Source organism: Amblyomma americanum, chromosome 4, assembly GCF_052857255.1.
Source record: "Amblyomma americanum isolate KBUSLIRL-KWMA chromosome 4, ASM5285725v1, whole genome shotgun sequence".
Classification (NCBI taxonomy): domain Eukaryota; kingdom Metazoa; phylum Arthropoda; class Arachnida; order Ixodida; family Ixodidae; genus Amblyomma; species Amblyomma americanum.
Window position 1 is genome coordinate 196,105,916 of NC_135500.1, and position 26,091 is coordinate 196,132,006.

General features: G+C 44.4%; 1 protein-coding gene across 1 annotated transcript in view; it reads right to left on the minus strand.

Annotated features, from left to right (window-relative positions):
* LOC144127493 (uncharacterized) overlaps nucleotides 1-24,438 on the minus strand; it is a 31,359-nt gene extending 6,921 nt beyond the window's left edge. The window contains exons 1-7 of the mRNA XM_077660485.1: nucleotides 24,194-24,438; nucleotides 16,485-16,548; nucleotides 14,966-15,051; nucleotides 12,379-12,471; nucleotides 11,256-11,315; nucleotides 7,293-7,376; nucleotides 3,408-3,648 (exon numbers count right to left, since the gene is read on the minus strand). Coding sequence (XP_077516611.1) covers nucleotides 3,408-3,648; nucleotides 7,293-7,376; nucleotides 11,256-11,315; nucleotides 12,379-12,471; nucleotides 14,966-15,051; nucleotides 16,485-16,548; nucleotides 24,194-24,268 — 703 coding nt within the window. The 5' untranslated portion in view covers nucleotides 24,269-24,438. The remainder of the gene's footprint in view (nucleotides 1-3,407; nucleotides 3,649-7,292; nucleotides 7,377-11,255; nucleotides 11,316-12,378; nucleotides 12,472-14,965; nucleotides 15,052-16,484; nucleotides 16,549-24,193) is intronic.
* Nucleotides 24,439-26,091: the final 1,653 nt, after the last annotated feature.

Sequence of the window (26,091 nt, forward strand, 5' to 3'; positions counted from 1 at the left end):
CTGGCGAAGCACTTTGATTATGATGCTCGAATGCGCACAAACGAGGTTTACTTCAATCTTTCCATTTCTTTTCTTCCTCGGTAACGTATACCTGCAACGATGTAATTCTGTAAACAAATCTTAAATGCGGTCTTATTTGTGTTGTGCACTGTGGCCGCTCGAACAGAGCCTGAACATTAGCGCGCGAGCGGCGCGAACTTGATTGCTCTTTATATTTTGTAAATAGTGTACCAAGCTCTCCCCTGTCCTTTCTTGCTATCGCTTCCCCTCTATGCTTTTCCTCGCTATCCTCTCTCTTTCCCTTTCACCTCCGCCGGCTGCAGCTCGGGTGGTGAGGATGTTCGCAATTGCCCCGGTCGGCAACATTCTTTTCTTCCACTTTTTTTTTTTTAAAATAAACCACCACCACCACCACCGGGATTATTTGTTCACCTCTTCTTTACTCTCCAGGAACTCCTCATTAATCATAATTCTGGCTTTACTTACTTTTCAGCCTTTGATACAGGTATTAATTACGAGGTGTCATTAGGATTATTTTCTTTCGTCGTTAATGCGCAGCAAATGCGTCAGCTTTGCCCCGTCATGCTGCGGCAGAAATAATCCGCTTGGATTAACGATTTTCTTCCGATATTTACGGCTCAGAGATCCTCGCAGCAGGGGCGTATATTAATTTGCTTACATTCAAAGTTTTTCTCCCCTTGTTTGCGTGTTCCCGATTGTTATTAGGGCAGGAAAATGCGGGCTGTTTCAATGCCAACCACGGCGCTTAGTGGGACATTTCGCTGACATGCAAGAGACAGCCAAGAGCAGCTGAAGCTGACCACACGAAAATACACGGCTCGGAGAAAGGCACACCTCGTGGCAGAGTTGCCAGTGATTCTAGAAGGCGACCTAACGAGCCTTGCGGGATACCCGAGGTCGCTGCCCACTCGATTCTCCCATTCAAGCGGCTGTCTAACGAGCTGACATCAGGAACAAGTCGGAGGAACTGTCAGACTCTTCCAAATTGCGGCTGAGTTCCCTCGGGTTCTTGTCAGAGCTCGTCAGTCGGAGTTCAAGTTGAGTTCAGCTCCTTCCCGTCAATAGAGAGAGAGAGAAGCAGCAATTAGCGAGTGTGCGCAAACTTTCTGAGCGTTTGCCAGAGCCGCAAACCCGAGGATGAGTCTGTGTACAGACCCGCAATTTTAGCTTCTTTCTTCAGCTTTTCGTCTGCGAGGTTTTTTCCACTAACTTAAGCATGGTGTGAATTTTGTTTTTTGCATTACGTGTGTTCGTGGTTATGATTCTTGGTTCACTGAATTTGTTTACAAATGGTATTGCTAACTTTTTCTCTAAACCTTCAATGTGGAGGCGATATCAAGCGGGAAACCTTCTTTATCGAGTGCCTTGTAAATATAATTTGATTGTAATATCCTGGCATTGGTCACGGCTGCCTTGACAGATGCTAGTTTAGAGAAGTACAGTAAGGAAGGAAAGCTAATGAAATCTTCTCGATAGCCGAAGAATCCCCACAGATATGAGGCGCTGTGTTTTTAGCGTTTCGACGAACGTGCGTTGCATTCAGTATGTCGCCAACTAACATTCCTGTGCCTGAAAACAAAAATGTATCCCATGCTACGAATGCAAATGCCCAGTATCCTCATGCTACTGCGAGCGCACACTTCGTGCGCCTTCAGGAAACACAATGCGAGCTACATTGTCTAACGGCGCAAAACCGATGTCATTGACAGATTACAGCACATGGTTCTGTAACTGAATTATTCACCTTGGCTGGGATAGAGTACGTTGAACCCTAACTATCTGATAAGGTGAAATCGTTCCGTACAATCCATTTTTTTCGATGATATAGAAAATTAAAGAACATTTATGAAGGAGGGAATAAGTGGCACTAGGGTAAACCTTAGCACAGAAACATGCTTACAAATGCTCTAACCATTGAATGGCGCTTAAACAGATGTGAACATGAATATACTGGGAGCGTTCTTGCTCTTAACTAAAAAGAAATAACAAACCTAGTTAGTTACTTCAATTAATGTTTCTCAAAGCACAAAATGTCGCGTTCTTGTTGAAGGTAACAGGACAGGAGTAGGAATAAATGAAATGTTTGGAAAAAATCTGCCGTGAAGAACCTCAGTGGTAGCCTACCTAAACAAAATTAAAGCTGTGCTGGTAAAGGTTTCCCGTAGGCGAGGAAGAGTACTCTTACACGGTGATAACGCCAGAGACCAATATCTTTAGTACATTTTAGGCTTCAGAAGGATATAAAAGGCTTTCATTCTGAAACTTATAGGCGTTAGAGGAGATTTCTATTAGCGCAGTATCGAAAAAACTGCAACCTGTGAAAAGCGGTGGCTCGGGCTGGCTGACAGTGACTCTGTATGGCTTTGCCTCTGCAACTCCCAGCACGAAATCCTGCCTTGAATTTTACACATTTCAAGCACATTCTTTTGGTCAGCAAGGGACACATTGGTAGAGAAGCTACAATTTCAAAATTGACCGCCTCCTTACAGTGAGACAGCGTGACTCACAAAGTTTGCACTTACTGATTTTGCTTTTGCAATTTTTTGAAATCAATTTTACGGTTACTTAAAATGAAAAGCCAGCAATTACACTGAATTTTTTTTTATACCTCATGTGGCTGAATAGCTATTCAGCCACATAGCTATTCAGTCTTTCGAGTGTTGAAACCGAGTATGAAACACATTGGGGACCAAATTCAATTTTAAATTATTTGCTAGAAGTAGGAAAATTTTAAATCGTGATTAGTGTATACCAGAAGGTGCTAGGCACCATTCCAAACAGCAAAATACGCACGCAAAAAAATTGGCAGTGGCTTAAATTAGCTAACCCTGGAATTCAGCGAAAAACAAGGACGTTTGCTAAGCGTCTGAGGCTCGACCATGGCAGCTCCGCTATACGCTCGTGACAGCCGTTCTATATACCCTCACGACCACGTGGCTATGACGTGGTATCACATTGTCTTACGAACCCTCATCGGATGTCATCACGTGGCTTCACATCACCCCATCGTATGTTCTTAAGGTCACGGGTAAACCCAAAGGTCATCCATTGCCAAATGTCAACTAAAGGTGATGGGTCAAGGTCAGGGGTCAAGGATTCGGCACCATAACTGTACCACATATGGTCAATCACGGCTAACGTGGTTGGGCTGAAGGTCGTTCAAGGTAATTTTCCGGACTACGCGACGACTGCTTTACCTAACGTGGTGAAGCTTTTCACTTAAAAATTTGGCGTGTCAGGTCATTGAACTTAACGCCTTCCCGTTAGCAGGCCCTGACAAGCGGAGTCTTGCTCCTGTCATTAGCAACTCTGAGCGGGTTTCTTGACACGTGAAGTTTCCTCAGTGAGAAGGCCACAAGTTGGCGAAAAGAAAGAAGCAAGATTACCCGTAGCCGTGGTTGTCACCGTGACGGCGGGGATGGCCAGAGACACGAAGCTGCAGGGCGAGACGCGTGCCCCATTCTGTGCGAAGGGCGCCGCCTTGCGTCCGATCCTGCGGCCGGGCCATGAGGCGATGCGGCTGAACGTGCAACGGCTGCTGCTGTGGTTGCTGATGCCACTGGCGATGCGAGGGAGGCCGGCGAGCTTTGGACCATCGCGTTGTATCACCGGCGCCGGGTCCTTGGGCTTGGTGAGAACAAGGAAAAACAAAACAGCAGATCGGAGATGAAACCGTTGCCTTGGGCCGTTTTCCAGAACGACCTTTTGCCCGATCCATTTTTTTGTACTGCCTAATACTTGTACGCACAGTCTTTTGTAGAGAAGTCAGCCAATCACATTCATTGTAAGATTCTTAAAGGGCTCTTCGTTTTCGGGTGTTATTTTTTCCAAAATTCGGGAGGTGAAAATCGGGCGATATTTTTTAGTTCAAATTCGGATACAAATCGGGTAGTTCACAAAACAAACTTCCTTAATTTGGGTTTTTTCCGGACCTTTTCTGCAGCAATAGACGGTTGACTATAAGCTCTCGTTTTTGGGCGGGGACACAAAATGCCCTGTTTTTTGCTCGATATTTCACAACCAACAGATAAATTACAGTTGGCGCAGGAAGAACTGCTCGCCAATTTTTTTTATCTATTACAATTATTTTGTCACGTAAACTGGCAGTCTCCTGCGCAGCACCTCCAGTCCATGCAATACTTGTCCGCCTTTTACACTGCGAAAACAGCCATTAAACATCAGAGAGGTTTTTAAAAGGGCAAGTACCTTGAAGAAGGAGATCGTTAGCGTAGATAGTGTTTATTACATGACGATTCAATGCCTGTTCAGTATCCGTGTTATGGAGTCTCGCTTTTATAAGTTACTTTTCGAACATATCCTCAAATTAAGTCGCGTCATGAATAACAAGCTTAACCTTTAGAGAGGTTTAAAATCACCAGTAGGACGAACATTATTCTAGAATATGCACAGAGTATACCTCAATTTTCGTGCGGTGTCTTCAGCTTTGTTCACGAAGCGTACGTTCTCTATGCCTGTTCACATAGTATACGTACCTCTGAACGAGCCCCTCATTCCCTTGCCCTTGTATGTTCTCTAGAAGGGTCAATTTTGGGGAGAAATAGAGTTTTCCCGAAAACGAAGGCTTTTAGATTAAAACTCTTACATCACGTTCAGCCTCTCCCCATTCCTAATGAATCTACATCGCTTTTTTTTTCAAGAACGTTTGATCACGAGAAAAAAAAACTGGCTCTGATTGGGGACGGAGCTGCACGCGGTAATGTTTCATTCAGAGGGTTTTCTCTTTTTCAGCGAAATTGAGTGGAAAAATTTATAATAATAATAGTAATTGGTTTTTGGGGAAAGGAAATGACGCAGTATCTGTCTCATATATCGCTGGACACCTGAACCGCGCCGTAAGGTAAGGGATAAAGGAGGGAGTGAAAGAAGAAAGGAAGAAAGAGGTGCCGTAGTGGAGGGCTCCGGAATAATTTCGACCACCTGGGGATATTTAGCGTGCACTGACATCGCACAGCACGCGGGCGGCTTACCATCTTTCTTCCATAAAAACGCAGCCGCCGCGGTCGGGCTCGAACCCGGGAACTTGACGAAAGCAGAATTTGTACAGAGTTTCAAAAAATTTTCAGGGTAGAAATTACCTCACTTCTTTCTAACTACGGAGTTTTCGAGAAATTTTTTCACTCTGCAAGAGGGAATTTTCTGTTAGATAATGCAACGTCACTGGCTACACAGGTTTGCCTGTTGCGCATTCGAGAAGCCGGAGAAGAACACTGGCAGCACGTCTTCCCTGCAGCGCTTCTTTGTTTCTGAGAAACCAATCGCTTAGAAAAAAAAAAATCACGGGAGGAGCTGGGCGGGAAAGGAAGGGTATGAAAGCTAAGTTAAAAATTGATATAATCACTGCGTTTTATGCGAAAGGTCCAGAGAAAGCCCAAATGTAACCGAAAGTCACCTTTCTGACGGTGATCAAAAACTTCTGCTGAAGTAAGATTAGAAATGAGCGGCAAGAATTGTACGTTGGTTGCCGAGCAACGGCACACTACAATCTATCTCACGCCTGTTTTGCACGAGGCAAGTAAAGCCCAGCACCAGCTCAGAATGAATGTTGTTTCTGGAGGGAGCGCGCTACAAAGACTGGAGGCCGCGCAAAGAGCGCCTTCAAGGCTTCCAAAGCAAGGAAACTGATGCTTTTACGCCGGTGTTTAAAGCGGCTGAAGTAGCAGACACTGCAGTCTTCATAAGAAAACAATTCAGCTGCTTGAAAAAAGCAGCATGCAATGAACTTATTCCCACTGATTGCATTCTGCGGAAAGGGAAGGTTACGAGCATGTTAGCTTAAGAGTTTTTTTCATGCTGGAAGGCTATATTATACTACAGAAGTATGTTTCCCAACCCATAGGTGATGTTGTAATGATTTCCCCAATGAAAGAGCACCTTCATTTGGAGTATGAAGACTTAAGTGTGCCGCAAGAAGCTGTCTATTCACTTAACATTAGCGAGTGGACATTAGCGCAAATTTTTCTATGGCCAGCAAATCGGCAGTGACGCCTCTGAGTGATTAGAATTCATCGCTTTGAGCTGTCAGTAGCCAGTGGCAATCTGTCTGTCAGTAGCCAATGGCAGGTTGCAACCTGCCCACCGGGCTAAGACCAAACTTAGTACACTATCTATAAGAACTTAGCATACTACATTGGGTATAACGAAGCTTTGTAGCCACTTCGGATATAATGAACTTTCGCGCGTTAACCTTGGATAAAAGGCACTTTCCTGTGCTAAGCTCGGGTATAATGAACGTTAATGGGTTATGTCGGAGATAATGAACCTAAGTGTAAATGAGAAGACGCTTGAAATCTACAGCACAAATATAACCTAAAAAGCATGCGGCGTACATCACGGCCGCAGCCAGGTCACTGCAATGTTGCCAGACAGACAGCTCGGAACACTAGAGGCACAGTGCCACGCTTTAGGAAGCGGAACTAGAGTCGTAGTTGGTAACATAAAAGAAATACTAAATATTCGCATTCTTTCCGCATCGATGAAAATAAGCAAACGCTTAAAAAATATGAATGCTTGCAGCGCTTCCAGTCGGTAACGAGAACGTATTTTTTAACGCTGGTACTCCGTGTCCTCCTCGCTTAACTACTATCAGCAACAAATGAAACGCGAACAAGACATCTGAAACAAGGAGAACAAACTCTGAAGATCTTAGTCGGCGGGAGCGCAATATTAGCGCCGGTTAATATCACTGCGAAGGCGCGGAGACTCTCCTTTAGTAGTTTTAAACAACCTTGCTTCTATTCATTGCCAGGAGCAATTTGTGTTTTTCTTAGCATTTCATTTCTCTTGTATGTATTTCCTTTGTTGCTGATTGTATAAGCGGTGTCTAGTAAAAAAAAATACGGTCCCGAAATGTAAATTTTTGAAGCGTCGCGTTATGCTGTTATGCCGATATGTTGTGCCAACGAGTGAATATTCAAGTGTGCCAATTGTGCGCAAATATGCTTCGTCCCAGAATTCCAGGTACCTTGGAAGCCAGCACAAATATATCCCGGAACAGTGTCATCCAGTTTACTTTTGACACTTGTCGTATAGGGCCACTCCAGTCGTTATTCTGAGGGAGATTTTAAAGGCGCTGATGCACTTACCTGGGACTCGAAACATCAACTGTTGAAAGCTAATGGAATATTCGTCCTATCTAAACATTAAACACCCTGTGAAGTGCACACGTGGGAGCGATGCCGTCGAACACTTAGGCGATGTGGCGTACAGATATCGGAGTTTGTATGTCTCGGTAACGTATCCCAGAGACTCACCGGTGCGCTGCTTGCGTGGCCTATGGTGCGCCTTTCCCGCGCATACTGTTGGTACTGGGAAAGCACGCAGAGGATGCAGTATATCTGTGGCAGAAAAGACAACCATTAGACCTACGGTAGCCAGCATTTCCCGGAAATCCCCACTCTGAGTCTTTTAATACGCTCAGTTCTCGTCATCACTATTACTTATTTTTCCCTTAAGGGCTTCGCGAGAGGTATCAGATATCGATATGGCATAAAATGGAATGAATATCAGAAAATAGGCGGGTGGAAGGATACAATTTCGTAAGGAAAACCCCATTCTAAACCATAACTCACCCTAAAACGCTCGAACATGTAGTTACGCTCAGTGGACAGAAACTAACTTATAAATTTTCTGATGGTTAGGCTCGTTAATGATAAATTCTGAGAGATTGTCCAGTCGACAGTGGTGAAATGTAGAAACGCTATTTTAGCAGCGTTTGCTGCGCCTCGGAAGCGCTGTAAGCTGAGATCGCTTGAAAACCCATGTAATGGGTAGGACCAAGGTTGCTGCTGCTGAAGATGATGGTGTTGATGATGATGACGTTGATGAATTTTAGTGGCGCAGAGGCAGCTTTCGGCAAAGAACGCCAAGAAGCAAGGCATTTTCTTTTCACAAGATTGGGTCGATCAAAGATTCATTTTCCAAGCATTTTAGCCGAGAAAATCCGAGCACCAGGCGAGGGGAAGCTTGTACACTAAGTCCAGCTTTCTCGCAGAGCAATTTTGAAAATTGGAAAATTGTAAGACACTGTTCTAGAAGTATTGAAGGTAATGGTGCATTATTTTTACATGTAGCAAAATATTTCTTTTAAAGTGTTTCCAGCGATCGCATTGAACAGTTAAGACTGCCGTAGAAAACCATTGGGGAAAGCTTTTGACGATAGCAAAAACGTGAATAGAAAACCAATATACAAGACTGCCGTCAGGTGATCTGCGGATATTGTGGTTGTCATAGTGAAATCTTACATTACATTAAAAATTTCGTTCATAAACTGTTTCCTGCTCAAAATTGCTTTTGTCCAGAATTGCTGGGTATCTATCACCGGTAGACACCAGGCCGCGATGGGAATCGAACGCTACACCACGGTGGAAGATAATTCTTTGATCGTGCTCCGCACCGCCCACATACGGCTAGTTGGAGGCATGAATGTGGAATTGACGGTGTAATTTTCGCTGATGTTTCTTACTTGTATTTTTCTGCATTTTTCTTACGCAACAAACGAGCTCGACTCTGACATAGCTTAGTGCTTTTCGCCTATAGGCAGACATCTATCGGTTTACTTGAAAAACAGCGCTTTAAGTATGCCAGCCTTTCAGGCATTTTTTTTAAAGTTCCCGTCGAGGCAACGCCGGATCTTCCTAGGTTTATTTTGAGCACATTAAGGCTCTGATCAAGCAGTTGCTTGGTCATATTTTGTAACGATTCACTTTCTGCTTCATTCTCTCACTACTTTCTCAGTGGAGCTGATGCCTGTGTGGTCAAAAATAACCGCCATTTATTTCCCGCCGGCGCTGAAATCGAAGGCATAGCCGGCCAAGCGCAAAGCCGCAGAAAAATACTGCGAAAAAAAAATTTACAAACGATGGCATGTGCCTTTATTTACTTCTGAGAGCAATATTCTGAGAAAAAATCAGGCGGATTGTTTCTTTTAAAATAAATTACTATTCAAGTGACTTAGAGGAGCGCAAACAATGTTTCTTTTTTAAGCGTATTTTATTTCTACATATATCTTCAAGACCCTTTCCTACTGTGGCAAAAATTTATATAACACCAAGGGAAGGCGTTAAAATGCGTCACAGAATGCGTAGCACGACCCGCACTATGGCCGCATGATGAAAAGAATAAAGCAGCCTGCCTCGCTCTATCTTTCCTCCGAAAATGTCCAAAGTAGCTGCACGCATGGTTTTAAAAGATTGCAACTCTCAGCACCATTTATGATCTAATTTCTGTGCTCAGTTCTCGAAGGAATAAAACCTGCGAGTAAAACTAAAAATAAAAATAACGATCAGTCTTGAAGGAATAAGCATCCGAACGTATTAAGCCTTCGATAGTGTAATTATTAAAAGTTAACGCAGCTGTTCAATTTATACACCGTTGAGGCCATGGTAACACCCACCCCACAACACGAATGGACGTCGTTTACGCGTATAGCAACCTGCGAAGGAGACACCGTCTAGAAATACCTTAGATTCGTATTGATGTTTTTTGCTCTCCTACGAATAATCAATGCGAATTAAGTTTCGGACATCGATACTAATAAGACGAAAGTTTCGCATCGATCTGGATCGGCAAAGGGTCCCCGATATTTCTGCATTTTTGGAAGACAGAAACTTTACGAGATAAGTGAAAACTGCTTGCGCAATTGCCCGTAGGAAAAAAAAAGACATTGAGTTGTGATAGCGGCTGCTGCTCCCGTGTCCGCATCGGTCGAAGAAAGGGGGCGAGTGGAGTGAAATGCCAAAACGTCGGTACCAGGGACCGAACATGTTTTATCCCCCGACTTTTACCGCCTATGCGGCACCGCGCATCGACTAAACGCTCAAGTTTGGCACACAGAAACTTCGATGACTGTCTTTTTTATTGCAGCCATGCCTTCGGGATTTCGACGTCAAGCCGCATTTCTTTCTTGTTTTGCGTCATTTCAGATGCTTTGAATTCCAGTGCACGTTTTATGGTTTCAGACCGCGAAGACTGCCTTGTGTGATTCCGAAATAAAATAAAGTGAATTTGAATTCGGGTAGCCATATTAAGAGAAACAAAAAAGGCTTTCTGATGCAACGTCTTACGAGCTGCATACGTGTATACGCCTTTAAAAAGCCGCTTCCAAATGCGTTTGGCATAACGGTTTTACATACGTTGCACTATGAAAAGCAATGCATTTTTTGTCGTTCTTGTGGTTTCCTTCCGTCGGAGCAGCGCTCCGTGCAAAGTGCTTGTTTTCGCCAGCTTTCAAATTTTTATTTATTATTTCTATTGGGTAGGGGCAAGTGGCATAGCAATCGTAACTCCACTCATTTTTAAACTGCGCAAAATAACGAGGCCAAAGTAGGAGGCCACACACACGCACGCACACATGGCGCAGGTTAAAAATGAACGATATGCACCAACTAACCCGCTAGAAGAAAATTTAGTAACTCTATGCTCGAAAAATGTCCTCTAAATTCATCCTGGTATCCTTTCTCAAAACAGTATTACACAAACTATCCGCTTTCTCTTCCCCTGTGGTGGGAATGTGGGGGAACCGGATTGCGACTTCATGCAAAGCTGTAAAGCATAAAAGAGCACTTTATGTAGAGCGACATCCCCTGAGACTGGGCTCATTTCCATAATGAAAAACAGCGCAAGGAACGACACGAAAACACGAAGGAAGAAGACACAGACACGGGCCCGTGTCTGTGTCTTCTTCCTTCGTGTTTTCGTGTCGTTCCTTGCGCTGTTTTTTCATCATGGATTACCAACTAGCCCGGCATCTTGCACTTCTGAACTTCATTTCCATAGCTTTCTTTTGACAGAACACCAGCGCCAAAAAATATAAAAAAGGAAACTCCCGCGCTCACTGACATTCCCAGAATCCCACTGTCATTCTTCGTTTTTAATGCATGCTCAAGTATTTTTTCTTGAAATTAGGACACAACCGTGGATTTCAAACGCTCCTGGTTTCCTCCATGCATCTAAATTAATGCCGTTATTGTTGTCAGTCAATTACAAAAACGATGAACAAAAAAAACGAGTGCCTCATGAACAGCTAGTCATACCCGTTTGCTAAAAAAATCAGAGTATACCCACAGCTTGAAAACCAAGCTGCTGTGCTTAAAAAAATAAAAATATCTGCTGAGCAGTCTGCCAAGTTTACATTTTTACTTAGGGATCGTAATTTCCCTTCTACAGAGCCTAACGAAAGCGATATAATCTCACGACAGAAAACCGTACAAACTTACGTTGATTGAACACAAGGTGTAGTCAATGATGTACATGACGACCACGAAGCTGTCAAGTTTCTGAAAAACGATTCAGAGTTCAAAACACAGTCAATGTTAAGGAGAAAGACCGCGGTATATTAGTCTAAAAGAAAACATGGAAACACCGGGGGACGTTGCAAAACGTTTACATGGCGTCAATCATTGCCATCTTGTTCTGTTACGCTAACACCAGTGAACCAGCCTGCTACGTATGCTGGCTTACTCATAAAGACAAAATTTTCTTTTAGCTAAGACATTCAATGTGGGGGAGTTGAAATTTGTCATGCGGGATGTCCTGTGATGGAACATTTTGCCTGTGCCTAGTTAAGACATTGTGGCTTTCAAAAGCTCGCTCCCCTCCTATATTTTCAATAACATACACTTGCCAGGCGCGCATCATCATGAATTTACCAAAGACATGAATTTTGAAGCTCTCGCATTCAAAGCGAATAAATATTAGAACAAGCTTTCAATGAATATTTTGTTTGCAAACTTGTCCAAGCTATTTACATCGGTGTTTTATTTCAAGCAGCGCTACACCATAATTAATAAACCACGTGGGCGCGGAGTATATGACACACCTTGCCTGTGGGCTTTTGGACGCCAGTTGTTATTCAGAGGACAGCAAACCGAACGAATGCCAAAGGTTGAATAAGCCATTAAATGTGTGTGCCCTTTTTGAACCCGCACACTGTTGGCTTAGCGTTGATTACACACCAGAGTAAAAAATGGCCGCCATTTTGTTCCCGCTTTGACCGCCACTATGAAATATCCTTAGCAGGTTGGCTTTCCTTATTCTTCGCTAATATGGCATGCGTAGTAGTAATTACGCAAGACGGATTGGCAAACAGGCACTTAGAGGAAAGAGGATTACATTTTAGTTAAGTGGATGGCGAAGCAACGGCCATGTGAGTCGTGAGGGCGACGTCTCCGCTGAGTGTGAGAGAGTAGTAAGGGAAGGGGGGGGGGGGGGCGACACTAAGACGGGCCTCCCGATAAACTTCCAAACAGCACTGAGAAAAAAGGATGACGGCACCGAATTTGCAGATAACGCGCAACGAAGGAGAAGATTGCAAACAGGAAGAGAGGGCGCAGGGCTTACGAAGTCTCTGATGAAATAGAGCGATAGTGCGACGTCAAGAAGCGTAGTCATGGACACGAAGGTCAGCCAAGGAAGTAGCAGGAGACGGTTATCCTGCAAAAGCGAATGCAGAAGAGTCTGTAGTGCTGAACGTAAATTCGTACTAGCAATGTTCAACAAATGCCAATTATACTACTAAAAAAAGATAAAGAGTAAGAAAAGGCTGTACCTGAAAGCAGAAAAATTGAGCAAAAAGTAAGATGACCAATGCTATACACAGTGTCCTCAGGAAAAACTGATGTACGTGTCGCACATGCGACTCGAACGGTAGTGTTATCTGTCGCCTGTAAATTAGTATCTTTTGTTGAAGCTAACGTAAATGCCATTCAAAATTCTACACCAAAATCTTAACCGCTGAAAGAAGGCAAATAATTTTTAATCGCAGACATATTTTAGCCTTAAAAATTTCTGAACAAATGCAGACTTCATTAAAACTTCTCTTTTTGGGGAGTTAGTGCATATATATTTTAGTTATAGTGCAAACAGACACAGACCACAAGAAAGACGACGATTACAAAATGTAAAAGAAAACTCACGAAAATCTCTTTTATTGTGCTGCGCCCCCTGCTTCCCTGCGGACGCGTTCTGCTTTTTTGGCTCTGTCATGTCCACTTGTCCATCTTTTCCACCTTTTTCACACAGCACTTAGGCCTACTTAAGTTATGATCTTCCACCAATGAAGACAGTTGTCGATTAGCACTTGTGTTTGTGCGTGTCGTCTTTTTCGCGGTCTTTGTATGTCCGCGCTAAAGCTTTCTATTAGAACAAAGACGAACTTTTTCTACATATTGATTTATTTCGAGCTTATTTCAGTTGTGAAGGAATCACGCGAAGCGTTGAGTGAACAGGACTTGTCGGGCTAGTTGGTTGATCATAATGCATAATGCGTTGATTGAAGGCAGGAACGCGGCTGTGAGTTTTTTACATTTTACTTGCGTGATCTTTTCAGCACAAATCTTTTGTGGGCCTCTTAAGGGTGCCACTATTACGCTGCCCCTTTCTGTGTACTACACAATCAAATGTTTATGGGATGTGTGTGTGTGGAAAAAGCTTTTTGGCCCAATCATGCAATCTAGTCACCTGAATTGTGTCAAGATATGAGGACACGTGCATAATCTATCCGCTGGTAACAATATCGCGTGACTGAGGCACGAGCTAGAGGTGTAATTAACTTTTTTCTGAGATTACGCGTCCCATAATATTTTGATCGCGATAGTACATGCTCCTACCACAACAACTTCAGGTTTCGGCAACTTTCTCTAAATTCTGAAAAAAGATTTCGACCTTTAACTTGTAATGAGAGCAACATTTGTGCAAGGTTTTTCCGAAACTCTTTTGAGTTTCAAGCACTTGAAGAAGTGACGCAACTTAGTCCAGCATCCCAACAGAGAAACTTCACATGACCCGAATATTCAAGGGAAGTATTCATTGCCAGTCAAATTTATTTTGGGTCGATTATGGCTTCCCAAGAAGAATTTGAGTGGCAGCGCCTGTGTGCTTTTTTGTGTTTGTGTATGCTTGTGCATAGGTTCAAAGCATGATAAATGAATTTGTCAGAGAGAGGTGAACAGTCTGCCTAAAAATGAACATGCATAAAAACAAAGTAATGTTCAATAATCTCGCAAGGAAACAGCCGTTAACAATTGGTAGCGAGTTGATGGACGTGCTGGAAACAACGTCAACTAAGGGCCGGTAGTAACCGCTGATCGGGATCGTGAGAGTGAAATAACTAGAAGGATAAGAATGAGGTAGAGCGCATATGGCAGGTTCTGTCAGATCATGAATGACAGTTTACCAATTTCCCTCAAGAGAAAAGTGTACAACAGCTGTATCTTACCGGTACTCACCTACGGGGCAGAAACGTGGAGGCTAACGAAAAGAGTTCAGCTTAAGTTAAGGACACACAGCGAGCCACGGAAAGGAAAATGTTAGGTGTAACGTTAAGCGACCGGAAGCGGGCAGAGTGGGTGAGGGAACAAAGGCGTGTTAATGACATCGTAGTCGAAATCAAGAGGAAGAAATGGGCTCGGGCAGGGCATGTAATGCGAAGGCAAGATAAGCGCTGGTCCTTAAGGGTGACGGAGTGGATTCTAAGAGAAGGCAAGTGTTGCAGGGGGCGGTAAAAAGCCCGGCGGGCGGATGAGATTAAGAAGTTTGCGGAGATAGGTGGCCGCACCTCGCAGAGGACAAGGTTAAGGGAGAAACATCGGAGAGGCTTTCGCCCTGCAGTGGGCGTAGTCAGGCTGATGATGATGGTGCTTGTGTGTTTGCCTACGTGAGTGGGTGCATGTATATGTCTTTGTGCGTATTAGGTGCAATTCTTCATTAAAACGTTAATCTTTTTCAACACTTCATCAGCAGCAGTGACGTAGGCTGCTGTCTAATTTGGCAAAGTCATTTTCTCTTAAACACCATCAGTGTGAGTAGATGGAATTTCCAACTTTTGGTCGCTGTGTTTTGATGCTGCAAATGAAGTTGCGAAAGCTCAAACACCGTTGAGAAAAGCACAGAATAAAAAAAACATGTCGGAGTTGATATTAATACTTACAAAAACAAGTCCCAGGAGAAGAACAACTGAGAAGACGACGCACAGACCGGACAAAGTCAGAAGTAGGAGCACCAGCGAGAAGCCCACTGGGAAAGAAATAGGAAGATTCACTATTAGCCCTAGCTTCATCTAAAAACGCAAAATGCCATGTTTCACGTTTTCAGTATGAAATGTATCTATTACGCTGTGAGTTGCTGTCAGCATAAATATGTTGATTGCTACCATACCGAGGTGTACACGGGAGATCTGCTGCGTTACCCTTTTAAAAATGGTATATAGACAGTCTATAGACCTCTTATACTCTATTGCCTTCCTATACACATTTCTTTTTGTCTATTCATAGTCAATAGATTGTCTATAGAAAAAAGTCTACTAAAAGTGTATGGCCATAAATCTATAGATTATTCATAGACGGTTATCTAAGATTTGTCTATAGGAGGTCTATAGAATTTACAGACAGAAGTCCATAGACAGTCTACAGACTGTCTAAAAAAGATTGTGTAAGTGTTATTTTCACGTTACAGCCACCTCGCTTCGTCGTGTAAATTTTATTCGCATTTTCATCTCTCATTTTCAACAATATGTGCCTGTTACTACTGTTTGCTTCTCACATAAACCCAGTTACCAACACTTCTGCATTTGACTTTTCATATAAAATCATGGATGAAGAGGGATTCCCTTAGAATGCACGGCTGAAAAACTTGTTTACAGCTCTTTCCATGTTTCATTTGGGGTCACTGTTTTTGAAGAGCCTTGCGCATGAATAACTTATTCTTTATCGAGCTCCTTCCCCTTGATGCTCTTCCATTGTCTTGCCACTTCTTACTTGGTAGTTTTCTGAATCTCCATCTTCCAGGATCAAGCTTCATCAGCTTTTTTTCTATTTATTCATCGTCATTTCGAACTGCATGTCGAAAAGATCCCGATTCCGATTAGTGGTTCAGAAAATTGTCGAGAAAACAAGACAATCAATTGATCGACAATCGCACTTCGGAAGAGACGAAGCGTAAAAACACCCGTGTACTGAAATTCCTGTACGTTTTAAAGAATACCACTGGATCGGAATTAATCCGGAGCACTCATTGCGCCGTTATGCAAGACTCGCAGTGTTCGTTTAGCATGTAAAAAGACATAACCCACTGCCTTACTGTTGGATAATTGTTTGCTCTTGGCAGTGTGCTCAAATGTACTTTTTTTTTTAACAGTGCTACGTAAAACTTTACATATTTTTTAGGCATTACTATAGATCTTAGTACCCTCGACAGCCCCATAAATTATTGCTGTGCTCTTATCCACCCACTGCCAATTAAGGTCGCAGGCCATGGAATTCTCAGGTGGAAAGCTACCTTCTGTCCCAACCCTGCACTTTCTCAGGACGATTGCATATTTCACCTTCTATGGGACTGAAAGAAAAAATTGCAAACTTAGGACGCTTTCCAATTGTCTACTGGCGGGTTCGGATCCTGCGTGGGCGAAGAACAATTATTTGTCGCTTCCTACAAAAGCTTCGTTTACTCACCCGGCGAGTGAGGTACAGAGCTGAGGTGCGATCCGCCCGTTGCAACCAACATGGTGTAGAAGATCTGAAAATTTCAATGCAAAAGCTAGTTACATATACAGTTTGTAGAGAAAAATAAAGGTCACAAATCATAATCAAGCCGTTAAATACTCGTAAAGACCCGGAACTAGTATTCTCTGTTATATTTCACAGCTCTTACTTTAGCTGCGTGCTTCGCAGTGCCCAAGCCTTCGCTTTGGATATTCATTGTCATTGCCAGATTTTGTCAGAAATATTGAGCTCCCCGCAAGATTTATTTGATGACTATTTTAGGGGCTCTTGTAATTTTTCCAGAACTTTTCCGGTCTGGATAAGTGAGGACAGCTATATTCCTCTTCAAGATATTAGGAGCGATGCAGAAGGGACCACGTTGCATAGACGAGAAGCATACGGGGTGGCATTCTTGTTTACGACAAATACTTCATGTGCATTCCTGAAAGGTCAAGTTCTCATATTTTCCTTTCACTCCTGGGAGCACAACTTCTGTACAGCAGGCACTGTTGTGTGGCTGGGTACTTTTGCAACGCCCGGCGGCGTTTTTGCGAGGAAAGAGCACCTGAGATCAAACGAGCCGAAGAAACGCCTAGAGGTAAAACGGTGCCCTGCTCCGCTGTTCTGACGGTGAGTGCTGCCTGAAAGTGGCACGCTTTATAATGTCTCACATGGTACGCGCACCACTTTTGCTGCCGACAGTACGTTGCGCCTTGACCAGCCTGAGCCGGAAGTGGATATTTTACTTTTTTTTTTCGTAGGCGGTTTATGTAAAGCCTTTCTTCAGGCACATCTCTAGGAGAAAGATCGTCTCTTTGATGCAGGCATTGACATTAATAAATGCAGCAATGCATACCTCCGGGCGTTCTTTCACTAAATAATTCTCTTTTTTATGGTTTGTGGTTCTTACGTATACGGTAGAAATATGCAGGCTCGTTGAATGCTTATCGTAAACCCGTCAGCACGCCAATATCACCCTGTCTTCATTCATGTATGTTGAAAATTGTTCTTTTATGCGTTGTCAATGTGTTCACTGCTGTGAAATTAAGTGCTATAATCTCTGCGCATATAGAATGTTTAAATAATGCTTTCAGTGCATGCTTTGAATTTTATATATTACTTGTTCTTTATGTTATATTGCGCGCTTAGTTTGTGTTTCCGCTGTTCATTCACAGATTGTGAATCATGCCTTAGGTTGATGTATGCCTTTCTTGTTTGCACGTGACCAATGGCACCACTGTTGCTGGATGTTGTGGGCCTCGGGAGCTTGTCAAGCTATGGCTTTTTTTCCCGGGGCCCACTGCTCTCTGTAGCAAGAAATAAATATACTGAAACTGAAAAGCTTCATACGGTGCGTTCGCATACCACAACTTTGTGAAACCCGGTGCTTTCACAACTGCTTTTTTCTTTGCACCAAACTACAGGAACGTGATCCACGCCGAAACTTCCTGAACGTGCATGACGTCGTTTTTTTTTTCCCTACTATCTTGCTTAACAAAGGCAGACTAAGCTTGCTCCTAGAAAGTGTATAATCGCGGCGTGCAGGAAAGAATGAACATTATTTGAATTCGTTTCAGCGTGGAACACGCAAGTGTTAGATAGAAAATACTTCCGCGCTTAGAGGCGCAGAAGCGCCGCACATACAAGTCAGAGGTAACGAAACCTGCCCCAAAGTCTTTTTTGAGAAACCGTTCAAAAGACTCTAGTTCACGATTTCGCCTCATGATATTGGTCTTAAAGACCCGCGGAAGCAATTATTAGCGCAAGTCCGCCACACTGTAAAACCGCAGCAGTTAGCTGGTAATGACTGCACCCAAGTACATTTCCACAACAGCCATGACATGCATCCACAAAAGCGAAGCCCGCAGGTACTTGTCCACTCTTTCGCAAGCCGCAAATAGGTGCTGCGTGGCAAAACATGAATGGTAACAATTTGCTTCCACGCAGGACCCGCAGCTTCCTCTTCTTTATAAAACATGGACTACTACGTAATTGACCAGACAGCGTAGACAGCACTGGTACCGGAGGAATAAGAATATATGGTTTACATACATATCTGAAGAGCAAACACAAGTTTCATTGGAATGGGATTTTCTCATATAGACTGGTTGGGACTGGACTGTGCATACCGAAAACTGCGAGACGACCTTGCTAGTAATATAGCTAGAAAAAGATGTTAGTGGCCCTTTGCTTGGTAGTAATCTCTCTGACGATCATGGTTCCTGCTCCAAGATCTATTCTTAATACTAGCAAAATGTTTTGTATCGGGGCAGAATTGTCACTCACGTCGTGTTCTTACGTAAAGAAGACACGAATCTAAAGTTGTCGATAGAAAAAATGAAAAGGCAGTGGAAAATTCATCCTTCGGTGTTTTTACGATCTACACTATGTTATGACACACCATTCGAGTCCGTATTTACCTTCAGCTTACGTATGTACCAGATGTGACACATTTCATAAAGTGTTTCTTCCTTTTGCGCACACTTATTTTTTTCGTCTCCATTACTGTCGCCAGCTATCAGAGACTATAATAAGTTACGTGAAAAACCTTTTACTCCTTACTCTTACTGGTCTTCTTGGATGCTCTATTTTTTCTCTAATGCTTGTCACCCGCACGTTCCTCACGACGTCTTGCCCTGCGTTTCTTTTGTGGTGTTTTTTATCGCCATTTATTTGTAACGAAATATACCCGTGTTATGCAATTCCCTCTTTCCCATCAGTTACTTGTGTGCCTTTTAGGATGCAATTAGTTATCATGTTTTTTTCCCCTTTCGTCCGTAGCAGAAAAAAGGAATCGTCTGCGCAACAACCAGGCAACCATGAAATGGCCCCCTTCTTTCTGTCTGTGTTTGCTTGTGCGCTGTCATTTCATTAAGATGCAAAACCAACTATCCCAGTCTGCCGATTTACTGAACCAAGTAACCACCAACTTCTCCCAGCATATTTACCTAAATGAAGAAAATGCTGACCGAGAGACGCAAGCACTATGCAGGCTGTCAAACGAGTTGAGCAACGTTCACGACGGCGCAGTATAACGACGACATACGCGAGAGACACGCTTTACAGTCCCCACATGTCATGCTCCGCTAGTTCCATGTCAGGTTTGGTCTCCAGTGAAAGCCCTGCTGATTGATAAGTAAAGCAGCAGTTCTAAGAGCGAGAGGTACTGGTGTGGATAAAAGTAAACGGAGCACGTAAAGCTGTAATAGCTCCTTTCCTATAACAAATGAACAGACTTTTTTTTTCTGCATGAAAAGCGCACTAGCGTCTACTACCAGCGTGCATATACCATAGCTAGCAATCTAAATGAGGCAATGCCTGAAAAATGCTTGAAGGTCAAAACGCGCCATTTACTTTTATCCCCACTTGTACCAGCACCAGCTAACTTTGAGTAAGTTTGCGTTTCAGCTTATCTGCATGTGGCAGCTCGATGAATGGGAATGAATATGTACACCGGGGCCCGCTGTAAATGCGCGGCATTGCAACCCGTTGCTGCAACAATTTCAGTAGAAATTTAATATCACGTTGCGAACGTGGCTTTGAAGGTATAGTTGATTACGTGAAAACAAGGCGAGGTTTTGTAGCGATAGCTACATTACGGTAGCATTTCGAGGCTTCATCGTGGCGGCGCCGCCCCCCTGTGGCTGCGCTGCCACCCTATGGCTGCGCCCCCAAGCTGTCACGTGGTTGGTCACGTGGTGCGGAGCATCTGCCGGCGGCAAGTCACCGTGGCTGATCACGTGGTTCGTCACGTGGTTGGTCACCTGACCAAATTGCACGCGGCCAGCTGTAGCTATCGCGTCACTCCAGGTTTAAGCAGAGCTAAACCACCACCAATTTCTTACAACGATAGCTGTTAGGCGGCCGTCTCTGGCTTGCGCGTAGTCGCCGTCTGCATCGTCGCCGTAACCGGGGGGCCATTAACGCTCTCACCTTTTGTCACGGTCAACCTGGGTCGCATAAGCCTATGGGTGGCTCTGTTTGGAACAGCCGCCTGCCAGTGCAGGAGTGCATCACGTGACCACTACACCAGTGCGATATGAGGTCACTGTATCTTTTCTGCCTCATAATACCCCCAAAACTAAACGCCTGAACAGCTATCGCTGAATCTCGCGTTACATTGTCGTAACTGTTCTGTGAGTTTTGAAGCAAAAGCTTCACTACGCTAGGTTTTCAAGAGGGCAGCGTCAGTGCAGTCACGTGACAGGTGTCACGTGGTGTCACGTTGCAGTTCATGTGACCTACTGACGTCATCAAAATCTGCCCACCGTGGCAGGCGGCAACTGGCCCATCGGGCATTTTATCGACGCTTTACAGACAATCCGTTCGGCAGTGTGTGTGGCGTCTGGGAGCGTAGCCATGCAAAGGAAGCTTGCGCTTCTCACCAGGGTTAACCAAAGTTTAAATCACAGCTAATTTTTTTGTAGACGTTTTGCATCACGGCACTGGTTAGACAAACGCTTTTTACTGCACGTTCTCAAAGGGGTAACCGAAGCCTTCTTTCATCGTGCTTTCGCCATTCCGTAATTGCGCTCGTCCCCTCATTGACGAGAGCAATAGAGGGCGCTGCCGCGACCGGTCGCACAGTAATTTTGAAATACAATCTGGAAGCGAGGCACGGTGCGAATTTCATCCGGACAGCGTCAGCACGAGTGCCGCTTTGCACGGGAACGCACTCAGAGGCAGTGTCAGAACCCAGAACTGGTTCAGAAAATAGGACGAACGAATGCTAATTTTATCAAAATCAATGTTGCAGCCGGGAAGACCTGATGCCACTTGGCGTCGCATCGCAATCTGGACTCACGACGAACTTCGTGCAGAGAATTGATTTGGTTCCCCAAAACAACTACGCAATCTCTAAAACAATCATGAATTGCGGGCTACCCTGCCGAACTGTTGTGAAGCCAACTAAGAAGCTGAGCAATTTTATTCGATTACGCTGCGCTTGGGAGCAGCGCAAATAAGACCACCCAAAAGGGAACGAAAAATGCGACTCATTCGTTGGGTTGAAGCCGCGATTGAAGCTACGGAGGTAAAAGATGCACGCAGAAAAAATGAGCGGAAGGAAAATGTGAGTAACAGAACGAAACAAAAATTGCACCACTGAAAAAGGGGGCGGTCGGTACTGAAGCATCCAGAAGATGGCATTATTCCGTTAAGAATGCCAATGACCTTTCAGTCGCGCTGACACACTTCAAGCGTGTCGCTGCCACGATGGTGAAAAATAGCGTCTGTCTTGCAAAAGGAAGCCCTCGAACGCATTCATCAGTTGTACTTGACTAGGCCATCAAAGGGTGAGCACACTGCAGATATGAAAAAAAATTGTGTGTTTTACTCGAGCTTCGGTTAAACTGCATCGATGCGCCGCTTTCTGGAAGCGACTCCTGTCGATACAGGCAGGGAGGTGACAGTTTTTATCCATAAGCATGTCAGTTTGCTCGTTTCTATCCATGACGTTCCTGCTTGGCGCAAATGCAGAAAGGCGTTGCAAGGGCTGCGAGCCACGCAGCAGCGCTAAGCATGCCCGTATTTGCTTTACTGCCGACAGGCATGTCACGGACAAAAGGCTTTCACAATCCGAGGGGAGAAAAATGTTACTGGAATGCCACGCTAGTCAATCAGCTGGAAGTCCCTCCCCCGGATGAAGCATGGATGTCTCCCCGTGCTCCTAGTTTTTGCAACGCGCTGTTTTGCTTGACAGAGGCGTAAACGCTTTTGTTTCAGGATACCACATCTCGTAAACTTTTGTCAATCACAGTGGGCAGTAAGTTATTTCCATTAGGACTGAAGGGCAAGAGATCAAAGACATTTCTGCTCCAAATGTGAGCCCAGCGTTATAATCAAAGTTTAAAAGTCGCTCCCGATTACAATGTAAACATATACCTGCCTTTCTCAAAGAACTCCAGTCCATGCAAATGTGTAAGTTAAGTCATAATTATTTTGCCTATAATGAAACGCGAACAGACATTCAAATTTGTGTAAGCGATCGTGTGCCCTCCTAGAATTCGTCCAGCGATGCGTTAAACACTACGGTGTCTGAAATACCCAGCACAAACTGAAGTGGGGAGACACAACTCTCTATGCATCACCAAGCATGGAAATTGTCGGGTCTGAAATGTGGAAGCCGCCTTTGCACAGCTAGCAGCTTCTTTTTATTTTGTTTTTCATCTCATAGCAAGGGGTAAAGACATCTAAAAAATGTAAAAAAGGCACGGACGGAGCTGTGACTTCTGATCACTATGATCTCACTCCTCGTATGCAAGAAGGAGCCTCGTGGTTGTGCACTGCGCCAGTCTCTAGCGATGACATAGTGCACAGATTTCTCTCATTTACACAAGAATGCGAGTTTAGTGCGCGGGTACCAGTTTACTCGGCTCAAAATGTACAGGAGCAAAAATACTCTCATCTTGAGGAGTTTTGTTCTTGTAACATGAATTTTGGTTCACAAGAATGAGAAGTGGCTATTGAATATCCGTTAACCATCTTGTCAGTGAAAAACAATAAAATATGAAAACACTCGGATATTTATTATCTTAGCCATGACACGAAGCACTGCGGCACAGCTGACAGTGCAGCCTGTCAACACAAAAAGATAGACAGAACATAAAGAATAGGGGAAACTGCAGACATGAGAGCGCTAAGCGTCCAAATTGACAGTTATAATTAGGTAATTTTTAGCCACACGTGTGTTATCACTTTCTTTATTTTTCTGTTTCTTCTAACTACGGGGCTGAAGAGAACAGAGCAACGCATGTTCAGATTGACAAAACGAAAACGAACTTAGGCAGAGTCGCTAAAATTCGGCAAGATAGAGCGCACTGCTTTTGGCTGTCCACGAAGATGAAGCATATTTTGCACCAACCTGTTATACCAAAGTTCATATTATCCCGCCAAGAGCAAAAAATGTTGAGCTTCACACGTAACGAAACAAGCTATCAGCAGGCTGCTTTACTGTTGAAATTTCACACAAAGCATTTTTCTTGCGATGAACCAATTGTGGTCTATCGCCAACACTATATCGAAGACGCACCGACAAGCCTGCCAGTCTCTAGCTGGGATACCTGTAATTGAGGGCATAAATTATCGACATGTTTGCACACTAAATCTGAGAGGAATGAGATATAAACACGCATGAGAGTTGCCTTTGCTGCAAGCCTGGCGTTCTGATATTTGTGCAGCGGGCTTTCGAGAGTGCTTGCTTGGAACAGCTGATGTCAGTAAGTAGAAGCCTAACAATATGAACTCATTTCACACATTGCAGCACTGCCACTCTTTGTACCCAAAGAAAAGTACGAATATGGGGAACTTGTCCTTTCTTTTCTCGCCCATGAGATGTCGATCAAGTTTCGGTTGTGGGAAATGAGACTTAAATGACTGCGCTTAATTTCAGTAGCCATTCGCATTTGCTCACGTCCACAATTTCCATAACCGCCCTACATCACCTCAACATGTGGGGCTAAAGCCTGCAAGTGCTTAAGCTTCTGACCTCTCGTAAGACCTGTGCCAAAAACGTTACTCCCGAAAGTTAGGTGTCAAGTGCTTAATTTAAATCTTAATTCTCACTTTTGTGCATTCGATATCGCACTAATCCCTTGGCAACTCAAGAACTCGTGCAGACTAACGCCTGCAAATGTTTCAGTCTCAGGTCTTTCAGGAACCGTGCGAGAATCGCCACTCACGAGAGTGTAGACGCCGCAGGCGAAGCTGCCTTTCCGCAGAGAGAGCCAGCAGCAGCAGGATCTGAGGAGTGCCATTGCTCGCTTAAAAGGTGCCAGGAATTCCGGTTGTCACGACACTCTTCGCGGGGCATGACGCCCGGAGGCTCACACACAGGCGCGCGCGCCACGCGGGAGACAGCGCTCCAAAGGACGATCCGGAGTTGCCGGCGAGCGCGCGCCGCTCAGTGCTGCCGCTCCCCTCGCCTAGGGAGAACTCCCCAAGTGTGCCGATGTGCGTTGGCCGACCGGATAGCGTCGCGCCGGTCGCGCTGCAACCGCAGCGTGTCTCTCCTTCCCTTCTTCCCCATTCTTCTCCTTCGTGCTCCTCGCCCTGTCGCCTCGCGCTGAAAAGGGGGCGTCACGTCCACGACTGAGTTCCGGCTGGCTCGCGTAAATGCTTAGTAGCCCCTCACACGCCTACGCTTCGCAAGCTGCGCAGCCTATGCGAAGAGCCTTTTGTGCTTTCACAAGTGTGATGTGAATTCGTAGGAGTTGTCTACATTGCAACAGGAAAGGCAATAAAATTCTCGTAGTAGGAAGTCTCAGAGAGGAGTACAGTTTTCAATGGCGTGCACGTCATATTTGTGAGAAGGCTCCAAAGAAGGAGCACTTGAAAATATCATCATCATCATCATCAGCCTGACTACGCCCACTGCAGGGCAAAGGCCTCTACCGTGTCTCTCCAATTAACCTTGTCCTTTGCCAGCTGAGGCCACCGTTGCTTCGCAGCCGCTGGGGTCTGAGGGCCGAGTGTAATTTGGTTTGTTCATAGAAGGTTGTGGCCATGTACTACACCAGGGTGGTCGAATCCTGTTCTGGTGAGGGAGTGCGTTGTCGGTTCTCGTCACCGAGATGGGGCCGCACCCCAGGCCCGGATATGCAATTGCATCGACACACGGAGTTTTCGATGGAATTGCACATAATGGAACGAAAAATTTACACATTCAATACCTAGCCTCCTCTACATCCGAGCATACATTTTGTTTTCGTGAAGTCATTTGCTTATTTCGGTTAGAACAGAAACATTAACCGGGATGCCTGCGGTAGCACTTCCAGGTTTCTGTGAACCTTTCAGGGGACAATAGATGCCGTTCACTAGCAGGAAAAGGAGTTACAGATTTTTCTTTTTTTTTCCGCACGCAACGCAAGCCAAGCAATTGGTGGCACCACAACTGCGAAGCTAATACCAAGAGCAGCTTAACACCACCACTAACCGTACCACTAGAATAGTAAAGCCACTGTGACATTATCAGCATGCAATATGGTGACCCGTCATGTTATGCTTATCAACAATTTAATGGATGTAAATTCTGTACAATTCTTTGGAGTTTTTCATATCCGATTTGCATACACACCAGCTGCTACTGAGTCATTTAGCATATAAATGAATGCTGCCTACGCAAGGTGGTACCTCCCACGTGGGAAGATTCTCGTTGGTCTTGCAGGGTGACGCAGAACTTGTCCTCGATGAAGGCATTCGAATAAGTGAGGCGAATATCTCGCCCGTGGAAGAATTATGCGTGCACTTGTGGTTTTCAATTGTTCCGAACAAAACGAGAAGCTCCTTCACCTTATTTATCCCAAACGTGACATTCGCCTGCACACGTACACTTGGACCAGTAAAACAAATTTGATAAGCATCATGAGTACGCTGAGGAGGCTTCGCAAATCAGTTCATCTTTAATATTCAGACACATATAGAGTGAGCTTTTTTCATAGGTCGACGTCCGCAAAAACGAATAAGTTTGATATTCAGGCAGTCGCAGCTTTCAATATGGCGTTGTGCTTACGCCCACCGTCCGCACAATAAGGCGTAAAATGCCATTGGTCGCTGGGCGTACGGCGCCAGCGGAGTCCTT